Source organism: Balearica regulorum, chromosome 1 (genome assembly GCF_011004875.1).
Source record: "Balearica regulorum gibbericeps isolate bBalReg1 chromosome 1, bBalReg1.pri, whole genome shotgun sequence".
In the NCBI taxonomy this organism is placed as follows: Eukaryota; Metazoa; Chordata; class Aves; order Gruiformes; family Gruidae; genus Balearica; species Balearica regulorum.
In genome coordinates this window covers 52,781,852-52,794,550 of record NC_046184.1, presented here as the reverse complement: position 1 = coordinate 52,794,550, position 12,699 = coordinate 52,781,852, and the positions used below count along the sequence as shown (strand labels likewise).

The 12,699-nt window shown below is 36.2% G+C and overlaps 1 protein-coding gene across 1 annotated transcript in view; it reads left to right on the top strand.

The window, feature by feature from the left end:
- Positions 1-12,699, top strand: part of ANKS1B (ankyrin repeat and sterile alpha motif domain containing 1B) — a 450,874-nt gene that overhangs the window by 171,973 nt on the left and 266,202 nt on the right. Inside the window, 1 exon segment of the mRNA XM_075749435.1 lies at positions 8,908-9,088. Within this exon segment, the coding sequence (XP_075605550.1) occupies positions 8,908-9,088 (181 nt within the window).

The following is a 12,699-nucleotide window of genomic DNA, read 5'->3' as shown; positions in this document are numbered from 1 at the left end:
TTAGTGTCACTATTTCCCCACGGCGAAAAATCCTGGTTTCTCCCCTATGCTGACACCTTACTGCAGTACCCTTAGTTCTTCCCAAATGAAATGCATCCCTTGTGACACTTACAGTTTGAGTTGGCACATGCCTTGCTCTGCAAGCTTCAGGAACACCAGTGAAATGCCCACTGCAGGCTGTTTTACAAGTGCACAGATGCATCTATTGAACTTGTTTTGCTACACAAAAAAATCCGCTTTGTTACATTTTATCATAAAAAAAAGAAGGTTGGAGAACACAGTTGTGCCATGAGTTCTCACCACTCACTTTCGGAATGAGATCACAGGACGGCTGGGGTGTAAGGACCTTCTTTCTCCTGTGAACTGTTGTCTGTGCTCGGCCCAAGTTACGACATGCTCAGCCAGGCAGGGAATAGCCAGGAAAATCACCATGGAGAAACACTATGCTTCCTGTTCAGGTGCACACTTCTTTTTCTTGTACATTTTGATGCTGGACTTTGTGCAACCATGTGCAGTGTCCGTGCTTAGCACGAGAGGCAAATAAGAATTCAAAAGATTTTACCGAGAGTTATGATTTTGTAGGTGATCAAACCTGTTATCTCCAAGGTAAAAGCCACCCCTGTGTACATGATTTTATGAAGTTCTGAAAGGTGCTGAGCATTGAAAGGTGCTGAGAAATCCCAAAACGCACTAAAATAAAGATGTATTCTGTGGTCCACAAATGGGCAGATTTAGTCCTCATCATCAGTGTGCCTGGTCTGGAGATTTCCTCTGTGTTCTCTAAGTGTTTCCAAGATGGCACATATCTGTTAGGGCTGCAAGCACTTTAAGGTAGCTGACAGCAGTCAGTGACCTTCTAGATATGGAGATATAGTTCAGAAAATTCTCTATATATATATTTGTGTGTAAACCTTTAGAGTGTCTATGCAAATCTGCTGCACACAGTTTGATATCTTCTCATTGTAATGATGTTGAAATGAATAAACAAAGACATGAACATGAATAAAATTCCTAAATAGCCCTTAAAAAAAAGGAAAAGAAAGAAGTAAAAGATACACTGCTAATGCCATTAAGATGTGGTTAGCAATTCATCTATGCATGACTGAAAATAGGACAGACATTGTGAAATTCTGTTATTCTGAAATACTGAGTACCAATTACAAAAAAAGGTGTGGCTGGAATTGTCTCACAGGACTGATTTCCCCCTCCCTCCCCCCCCCCCCCCCCCCCCCCATTACCACAGAATTAATGGGTAGAAGACATGTAACAGCTCCAGAGGAGGATATTTTAAAAAAATTTCCTTAGAGCATAATGAATACTCTGGTACTACTTAATAACAACATTAACCAAAATATTATTAAAGAGATGCATTGTAAAAGATCTCCTTTGACAAGTAACTATAAAACATAATTCTATTTAGATTATTTTAATTAGAGCTGAGAGAATACGAAAACATAAACACATCTACCCAATACACAGTACTAATGAAAATAGCAAACAGTATGTGTGAGTGCATTTAACTGCAGTTCAACAGGATACTAAAGCACAAGAACACTCCTTATTGTCAGGGTTGTTATGTTTTTAAAATATCACTTCTACATGCGTATGTTTTCTTGGTTGAAGTTGGTTGCTTACCTGGAGAGATTCTCTAGGTTGTGTTTCCTGATTCAATATAAACACAAATCATACAGAAGAATTGAACATTTTTCATATCTAAACTTATAACAGACCAAATTGGTAAAATACTGAGCATAAAGATAGTTCAGATACTGAAAGGTAGGTATGTACATCTACACTAGTACGATAAGATTCTGAGCTCTAGAAGGTTGTCATCTATACTGTTGAATTGTTAGCACCATCTTGGGTATAGTTTTGGTCCTGTGCAATTCTCTCTCTCCAGAAGTATCCACTGTCGGGCCTGATTGGGAATTTGAATGGGCCAAGGACCATTCCTGGTAGGTAATTCTGCTTTGAAGACCCTGCTCTGAAGGCTAATGAAGTTTAATAGTAGGGGTGTGAACCAATCCATGCCAATTGCCCTGCCCTAGTATGTATAATGCTTGGAAACAGTAACACACTCAGAATCTGGAAGATTAAAGCTTTACCTATTGTGCTTTGATGGGTATCTCACCAGATTCATAGCATTTTCCTTTGTTTCTGTGTAGTACTGGGCGGTTTTGAGCACATTAGTTATTGAGTAATCCTTTATCATAATCAAAAAATGCCCCACATTTTCACACATGCACACTATACATAGCATGCAACTTAAAGAACAGCCATCACCTTGACCCTTCAAAATTTGTAATACACAAATGTAACAATATAAGCAATTTTCATAATCTGTAGGTCAAAATGGGATGTTGCTAACAGCTGGAAGTTGAGCTTTTTTTGAAGAAAATGGCCTTACATCCATTTCCCAACTGTTTCAGTGAAAGTAACACTCCTATTTAATCTTTGAAAGTTAGAAACTTTTTATAGCTGAGGAACAGGACTTCCTCTTACTCATCAGATTTATGTCTTGCAATTTGAAGCTCATTTCAAGCAATGTTTTCCCAGGATAGGAATAATGGTGTGTCTTCAAAATCTGGTCACATCTGTCAAAGGGGGAAACCACTACAAAGGTGTTAGAGTTTTTAGTGTTCAGGACTGCTATACCTCACAACCCACAGCTGCAATACGGTTGCAATTGCAATGAAAGTAGAAGCCAAGCAAAATGGAAACTGGGAGAAGATCTATTCTTTCCCTTATTTATTCCCAGTCTGATTTGTCATCTGATACAAGACCAGAGGTGGAAGATGAAAGGGGTGGCAACACCCTGACCTTTAGTTACATACTCCAGTGGAGGATTCCTTTATGAGAAGCTAGTATAACATGCACAGAGGAAAAGAGAACCACAGGAAAAGAAAGCACTATGGATATTTGGTACCTAGGGTCACATTGCATGACTTCCTAACCACAGGCTACAGGGAAGAGCTATGTGTCTGTGCTGTCCTTGAGTGTGTCACTAATGGTGAAATGATCAACGTATGCTGGTGGGCCATGAGATTACTATAAAGAAGTACACAATTGCTGCTCACACAGGATGCAAGAGGTGTCTTTCTCTAAATTAAAAATCAGTCAAACAGAAATTTCTAGGATTTTGGCACTATGGTGCCATTAAAAATTAATTTAGTTTTAAAATGCATTATACTTTTAGTTATGAAAAGGTTTTACAGTTAAAAAACAGTGAAAATATTTAATTTTTCCTTTTTTCTTTTTTTCTTTTTTTTTTTTTTTCCTTTTTTTTTAAATTCCCATGATATTGCAAGCTTCCTGTTGTGGCTGCTTGGGATATATTTGTTGCCAGCCACTGTGTAATTTCTGCCTTCTGCTCTTAAACTAAATTAACATGTTGAGAAGGAAAAACAAGAATGTCAAGATGGGTGCTGAAACTGCCTATATTTTATTTTTAATTGTAGCCATAATTTAAGATAAGGTTCTATGAAATGAAAAAAGAGAAAATTATATTACCTTATTAAAAAGACAACATGTCTTCAGCTTGTTTAACGTGGTATTTTGAGGCTTGACAGAATAATTGATTCAGGAGTCTAGTAATAGTTCAGTGCAATCTTTCACTTCTAGGTGACATAGAAGAAAAAACCCAGATCCATTGTATTCTCCAGGTTTTGCAATTTCAAGGCTACGTTCTTTTGAGACAAAACCACAGAGGAAGCAGAGAAGCAAGTTTTGGAAGACCAAGTAGAACTAGAATCAGTTTTAAAGTAAAATAAGTGGGTTTTTAGTGTAAAATATGTAATTTTGGAGGGAATATAGCAATAGATAGGAGAAAACTGAGAAGAAGAAGGGTGAAAGGGAAAATGAGTGTGTATAAAGAGAATGGGATCTTAAGAAAGAAGGAAGCTGGAGAAAGGAAAATTTCTGAAATAGGAGTGAGTTGATCAGAGAATGAGAAGAATGGAATCATCTGGGGAGGTACCAAAATGAGGAATTTATGCAGCCATGTGGCTACACTCGTACCGTGTTATGTATGTGAGATAGGCCTGGGGGAAGGGGCTACAGCCTCTTACTTTCTTTGGTAAGTTTGCATTTTATGTCTAGCTAGAATTTGAGAATGTGCATTCAGTTCTCTATTCTATGATACATTTTCTCCATGGCATAAAGTAACTGAAACCAGTCTTTACATTATTTAGGGCAGCTGAAATTCAGCAGGATTTGCCAAATGCAGAATTTCCTCAGACTCGTCGGTTCTCAGTGATTTAATCAGCCACATATCTATCCCTTGGGAGAGCTCCATACCCTAGTTCAGCATCTGTAAAATGGAGCTAGTAGCTCTACCATAGTGCAGAAGAGTGTTGTGAGAATTAATTCTTTAAAGTCTGTGATGGTGCTATGTACACAAATCCCAAAGATAAAAGAAGGCGGAGTCACAAGCTTGTGTTGCAGAGTATTTCAGGGCTGGAGAAATTTTTTGATGTTAAATTGAGAAAGGAGTTTTTCCCTACTCCCTCTGATAAATGTTGTAAGAAATATTTGAATGATGCCTTGTGTGCTCATAGTGTTACATGTGAGTCATTACAGAATTTGCATGCAACTTCCGTTCATGGGAGCATTAAGTCCTTATTTGTCTTTTTAATAGAAAGGCTATTCAGTATGTGTATTTTGATGCCAGTGTTCAAAGTGGTATCTTTCATTAATATATGTTCACTACTGACTTAACGTGAAAATATTCTTATTAGACCTGATTTGACGGTTATTTAAATCTTGTTATTGCAATATCTTTAAAGATTTCTTCTTTCGCATTGATGATAAGGTTTATTCATTAGCCTGATTTGGTATGCTGTTGTAGGAGAGTCTAGAGTCTTCTAGGTTGGTATTATGAAAATTGAAAAAATAGTCATGAAGAAACATTTTAAAGTAAACAAAATCAGTCATTAAAGAAATTTACACATAAAAAGTAAATTAAATACATGAATATAATGAAAAAAAGAAAATCTACTTAAGGACAAATCTGCATGTGGTTACGTAGCATACATACTGGGGTGAAGTTAGGCCGTAACTATGCTACAGTTTCACAAGTGTTATCTAAGTGTGTGCAGACCTTCTGAGTAGTATGACATGTCATGTAATGACTGACAAAACTGGCTTTGGTACAAAGGATGAAGGAAACATCATCTCCTTGGGACAGAGCTTTGTGTTTGTACAATCTCCACAACTACAAAACCTTGATTGCTGACTACATTTCCTGGATATTATGGTATTGCGTATAGTAAATAGAATTATTCAGGACCTATCTTGAGAGATCTGAAGGAGTAGCTTTGAAAGATGCAGTCCAGGAAACCAAGGTACAAGACTCCAGTAAGTGACTTGTTAATTGGTGGCTGCACATTCTGCCAGTAAGGCTGGAATTTGGCTCCAGATTCTGACAAATGAAATGAGATATCCAGAGTGTCTACATGTGAGCTAGAGGTGGGATTCAGTCTGGAACTATAACACCTATGCTTTCATCTCTGTATATAAGAATCTCTGTATGATTTGGATATCTAATCTCCCATCATGCTCAGGAGGGATGTAGAATTCAGTTGCCTAAAAAATAGACATCTAATGTCATTTGAGGTGCCATACAGGTGTCTTTGACATGCACATGGAGGCTGTCAGGTATCATATAGGGGCAGCTGTAGGCCAGGTGGAATGCCAGGGAGGCCAAGGAATCTCCAGTGAGGGTGGATACCTGTGTTAAGGCAAGTGAACCCAGGTGACTGGGTGAGGTGAATTGTTCTCTGGACTCTATTGATGTATTGACTAGATCTCAGTTGACTGTAATGGCAGCTTATATACCCGGTGTAGATGTAAATAGCTGTGCTATAAATTTAGTTATCTAAATCTGGAACTGAATTTAATCCTAACTGTAGAAAAAAACAATTTTTTTTACAGTTTTTGTGCACACTGTACTTTAGAGAGACACAGACAGAAGGATGCAGTAAACACAAACTGGTTTACTACATCTCTCTTAGCATATATTAATGAACAATTACCATACTTTAACAACATAACATTTTACAGGACCTAGAAAAGGTGCAAAAGGCTTCTCTAGTTAGCTACAAAAGCTCAGACGCTAGATTCCTGTGTAATTACATAGAAAAATTATTGGCACATGTTGACAGATGGACCTTGTTAACTCCAAACAATATAGCAGAAGTGTTATGCTGTAGAGCACTAGAGGCTGCGTGAATTTCTGTACAGAATCCTTAGATTGGAAAGACATAATAAACTGAGATATGTTTGTCTGAATTAAGAATAATGTCAAAGCCTAAAATAATATAGGAGGTATTTTGTATCACCCAGGTCAGCAGATGGTTGCATGTTAGCATGAACAAACAGAAAATGTGTTTCTAGCTTCCATAATAGTCTTTGAAAATCACTCTAGACTTATTTTATATCCTTAATCCATGTCTCCAGAGCAAATAATAGATTTTTATTGGTGGAAACATTTTCAGAATCTGTGAGCATTTGCAAACTAAACTGATCTTTAAAAACGCTTCAGAACAGTTTGGGGTTTTTTTGTTTGTTTGTTTCCCCCCCCTCTCTCTGCCCATGCCCAAGACCTTGCAGGTGTATTTGTGAAACTTTTTAAAGATGTTACAGTAGCTTGTAATAATACACTAAGGTGTAGTGAAACAGTTGATCATCCATAAGTTAGTAAAAGGCCATCTGAATCATCAGATACTGCTATTCTGACTCCAAGAAAGGGGCACACAGTTGAAGCAGTGGCTGGAGACTGGACTGGACGAAGGCCAGGGCAGCAAAGCTCCTTAGGAAGACTGAGCTGTACCATCCCAGCTGCCTTTTTAGGTAGGAACTGTCTCAGTTTTGGAATAATCAGAGATCTTGCACACAATGTTACCTGAAGTGTCACCTTTTCAACTCAGAAGCTGAATTCCCTGCAAAACCACAAAGACAGCATTACTTGGGAAAGGGCCAGGAACATGTTTCTAAATGACCAGAGATCTTTTTCAGTTTTAGAAATAATGAGGTCTTTGATGAATTTGTTGTCTGGCAAAAGTGTGCAGTTTAGGTTTAATTAGTACACATGAATATTTTTGGTCTGATCAGAGAGTAATTTTGGCTCAGGTCCCAAACAATGACTTTTAACCAGATTGTTTGATGTTGGAGTCGGTCCCTGTTCATTGAACTCTCCCATGAAATTACTAACCCTAGGAGTCAGCTTTTCAAAGCAGAAGCTGTTTTTAATTATTAAAGAAAGTAAATCCCCTGAATACACTGTAGATGGGTTCCAGATGAATGCCCAAATTTACCCTTTGCAATTTTTCTCAGTTTTAAGAGGACATAGTTAATTCACATGGTGCCCAACGCAACTTTAACAAACAATAAACATTATATAAACATAAGTCTATTTAAGTTTTTGTCTTACATTCTGATAGAGAATTTTTAGTGAAAATGGTCTAGTTCTGTATTTGTAACACAAACATTGCAGGGCTCATAACCTAAAAATGAAATAGACCACAAACAAAATTGAAAGTTACTCCACTGGGACAGATTGTATTTTAACAGGTTGTTCTAAGTAGGGGATGGTGAATAGCTTCATGGTCCAAGGAAGATCTTATTGCTCCCAGGGTAATAATTTTTTCTTGACACTAATAAGTAGCAAATTCTTGACCTTTACAAATATTCTGACCTGTTAAGCCTGACATGCTAAAGCAAGAGTTAAAGCACCCTTTATTTTTCTATTTCTTTTTCCCAGATTTAGTTATCTCAGGCAACAGTTCCTGAGATGTTTTTCACTGTTGTGAAATAAATATATAGACAACTGTGCACCTGGATGCATGGCCTCCTCTATTTTGGAGGAGACGTTTAATGTTTCAGGTCATCGAAGCAGCAAGGAGCGTCATGGGGATAGGATATTTTGAGTACGGAGCCAGATGAGTGCTGCAACAGACTTTTTAGCATGACATTGCAAACCATCAGTGGTCTGTGGCTTATAGTCCGTGACATCGAGCACTAAGGTTATGTCTATATTAATAAGTAGTGCAGTGCAAAGAGAACAGATCTGTGTAGTTAAAAAGTTGCTGCTGACCTGATGATCACACTATATAGATTTTATTGGTTTTAATTTGGGCTCACTTTAGTGTGGTCTGTGGTCAAAAGGCCATAAGGAGTTGGAGCACATTTCATACAATCCTGTAATGTACCTTATGGTGGAGATCCACCCGAAAGGAATGCGTTTCTCATGCTCTGAAGCTGCTCTGCAATCCGAAGCACAGCCATTAAGTTGGGTCAATGAAGAGGTTCACTTCAAAAGTAATTGTTTGATACAAACTAGTATCAAGTTTTTCACAATTCTGTAAAAACTCATGAAGAAAGTTTGATCTTCATGTATGGTTTTTAAGCTGACACTTTTTCCCTAAGCTTTTAGACTTTTCAGTCTTTGAATATTTAAGACAGCCCTTCATAAATTGGATAAAGAGCAGAGGGTTGCTTTCGAGTGATGAGTGCTTGGTATTATTTTGTAAATTTCATTATACAGGCATCAGCGGTCTAATTGTTTTGCAAGATGTACCCAGCAATGCAGCTGGTGAAGAGCTCCCTTTCTTATCAAAAGATGATTGCAATTATTATATGCAAGGCTGTAAAACCCTATTTTATTTTGAATTAAATTGATTAGAATGAAGACATGCATTTTTTTCAAATAAAGATTAAGCTAAATTTTGGAAGGAAATTATCTCTACACACCACAGCTTGTCATATGAAATTATTTTTACTAGTATAACCTTTGAGCCCAACAAAAACAGTAAAAAGAGAGAAACCCTAGGTAAATTTATTAAATGTCAAGTAATTAAAACTATACAAAAAGTCTGTATTTTTCACTCCAAACTTCTATTTTTCTTGTAGCCCAAGCAGCGCACATCAATAGTATCTTCTCTGGAATTTCACCGAATGAATCACAGCCACAATTATTTTGAAATCAAGTCATCCATTGGCTGTACAAGTTTTATTTCTACTCCTGCAATCAGTCCAGCTAATTATTCCTTTGGATCTCTGGAATACAGTGTTGAAGAGAGAGAACTTCCAGGTATAGAAAAAAAAAGCTTACTTTGCCTTTCAACAAAGCTTTATAAAACTATAGGTCTGTGGGTTTAAGCTGGAATTGCTGTTGCCTTTGGTAGTGAAATACATTTATCTTAAATACTCAAAATTATTCCTGATTTTTTTTCTGCTGCTCTAAAAATGGTTCTCATATTTCATGACTGATGTTATTAAAATATACTTCTTCCTGAATGTTATATTTTGAATAAGCCAAACTTTGTTTTACAGAAATGCCTAGAATTTAGATATTCTAGTTTTTGAAATTATGATGATTCAAGTACACATCTATTTTCATCATTGTGTGGTCAGCATACTCTAATATGAATTTTAAGTTGGAAAATGTAATTAGAAATCATTATGTAACAATCACTAAAGATGAGGAAGAGAAGATTTCTAAGTAACTTGATGTTGTTCCTGCAGTAGTAATAGGATTCCTTAAAGCAAAACTTTAATATATTTGCTCTGATTATAACAATTGAATAGAGTGATAGCGCGATTGTAACTGTGAAGGTTTTATCTGTATATAGAGGTTTACATAATGAAAATACTTTTAAAAGGATTAAAATATATTCTTCTTCACAGATCAAAACTTCAGGAGCAAGAAAGTGTCAGTAAACCATGCATTTAGCTTCTTCTGTCCCTTCAAATTTCATATGCGATTTGCTTTGTTTAGGCTAAACTTGTAGCAGAAGAATATAGTGTTTGGGAAAGCTGATATATTGAAACAAATGTCTTTGATAGCTAGTTTATGTGATCTGCAGATGGAGTTATTTCTTTTAAAGGCATACTGTATTTAAGATATAAATAGAAGTAGATTACTATAAAATAAAAATAATAAAAATGTTGATATTCAGTACAAACTTATCATTTGGCTTCTGTAGCATTGCACTTCAATTGAGATGAATCCTCTACATTTCTGGTTGGGTGGGTTTGAAAATTCTGGAAACTGTTGCTTTTAAATGATAAAAAAATTAAATAAATTCATAGTTAGATGAAAGGAAAACTTTATTGTTAAAGAACTGTCATGAAATAAGTTAAGACTGAGAAATCCTGTCTGTTATGATGAAGAAAGAGTTAAAATAATCAGGAATTATTCATATTGTTTTTCTTGGACTGGCTGTGTAATTATCTTTGAAACTAAAATAATGTGCTTATATTCATGGATATGGCAAATCTATTCAAGCCTAACTGGAAATAATTAATTTGAATGGTATCTTTTATTCCTGCGTCTGGGGTCATTTGATTCATTAGGTTTTTGCATGGTTTTTGTTGTTATTGTTTTTTCTGCTGTAAATTCTCTTCGATGATCAGAATTTTAGTCTGTGTAGTTGAATGATGCTAAATATGTGTTGATGTTTAAAAGCAAAAATAAGAAAACAGAACATTCATTGATGTTAGATAAGGATCTTCAGATTTCTGCTGTTGCACAGTTCTGGTTAAGTTCTTCATAATATCTGAATTTGCTTTACTTTTTTCTTCTTTGGTAAAATTTACAATAGACTGCACTCTAACTTTTAATCACTGCATTTCATTTGGTCTGAAATTGGAATTATAATCTCATGCTTACTAGGACTGTACATTTCTAATTTGTGGATGGTTTGATTTATGGATTGAGTGCAAGCTGAATTTTCTCTTGCCTCTGCCTAGAAAGTTAAGACAAAATAACAAAGGTAAAATGACTGGTTCTGAAGTTCTGGGCATCTTCTACAAGTTTTTCAAGAGTACAGTTTACCATAAGTAAATCGTTAATTTACCATCAATAAATGAAATAATTATAGTAAATGTGCAATTCCCCCTCCCCCCCTTCTCAGATGGTTTCTATCCTAGAATTGTATAAGTAATATGTATAGGATCACAGATTAGACACAATCTTAGTTTGAACGAAAAATATTTTTTTTGCTCATTAAGGTCCTGGAATGCACTGGAATTCTGCAAGAGACAAGGAGTACTAATGTGTAAAGAGAATAGCAAAATCCAGAAAGAACAGATCAAACTTGTCTCTCTTCGAAAAGCCTCCAAGGCTTATCTCTTAACTGGGTTGTTAAAAGCTTAATCTTGAATAATAATGGTCAGCAAGGAGTAGCAGAAGCAGTGTTCTGCTCCAGCTTTTTATCTGCTGTAGCTAGCTGTTGCTTCACTTAAAGGTTCCTTATTCCTTTTCCAGATCTACAGTGACAACAATTACAATTCATCGTATGTCTTGATTATAATCCTCTGAATTGCCAACTTTTTCTGGAAATTCATGGAAGATCTGCACCTTAAAATAATATTTAGTTCAATGATAATTGAGGATTTGTGTGCATTTGAGTGTTTCCTTCTATGTTATATTTTTGGGCATTTATGTCTCTTGTTGTTTTTTAAAAAAGCATCATCAACAAAAAGCAAGGAATTGTCATGCTTACTGAGGTCAAGGGTTTTCTGGCTGACCAGAAAGAAACAATATAAGAAGAAACCCGTTTTCATTCTAACTGCAGTTAGTTTTCTGTGGTCTTTCTTTGAAACAATCAAAATGCTTTTTACAGGATTTCTAAATCAGGAACTGCATCTAAATAAGGCATTAGTATTTCCCTACTCAATTTCAGTGCTTTTTATGCTTCAGGAAACTTGCAGTGATTCATTATCATTCAGATGAGAGTGGGAGATGAATACAACAAATAATTATTCTAATTGTAAAATCTTCATCATTTTACCTCTACCTCAATAGTCTGCTACCAACGAAGAATCAATCTCTTGTAACATTTGGTGGATTAGAGAAAATTCCTCTTTATATTTGGGGATCGCAGTTTTTACTCTTGATGTTTGCTAGTTCCCTACATCCCCTGATTTGAAACAGGGATCCTGATTTTCAAGAAGTGTATTTCTATCAAGTAGAAAACCACTGAACTCTACCACAGCACTATATCATCCGACTGACACCATATGGCAACATTTTCTGATTAATTAGCTGGAGAACAGTCCACATACAATGGTAAATATGTGCTTTAGCTTGGGGATCAGATGGCCTTGTAGTGTAAACAAAACCATGTAGGTTGCCTGCATGGATGGCAGAAGATACCTTAATATCAGGTTGCCTGCAACTGAAATGCAAGAATAAAGATTCTGTTATTTGTTTTGAACCACTTTAACTGGTGGAAGAACCTGCAACAAGTTGCTGGAAACTCTTCTCTCACTCCAGTATACATAGGGCAGACTGTGAATACAGCTTTGACGTGGCCTGTTTTCACAGCTTTATTTGCAGCGAGAACACTGACTTCATAGAAGTGTTCTTGAATTCAGAGTTAGTGATCATGCTTTTATAGCATTGTATTTCGCCTCAGGTAGGAGGACAGTGGATCCAAAGAATGTCAGCTACTACCATTAAACTTTCTATACTAAAAGGTGTTGTATTCCTAGATACTCCATTGCACAAGGAAGTCATTACTGTATGTAACTCTGTCATGGCAAGATGCTAGTCATTTTCTTGACATCTGAATACACGTTTAGTAGGTGTTTTGTATGATAACACAGATGAAAAATTAACTGATAATCAGGTGATGGTTTTGTTTGTGAGATGTTCCTTGTACAACTTTGACCATGAACCGACCACTAGATGTGCAA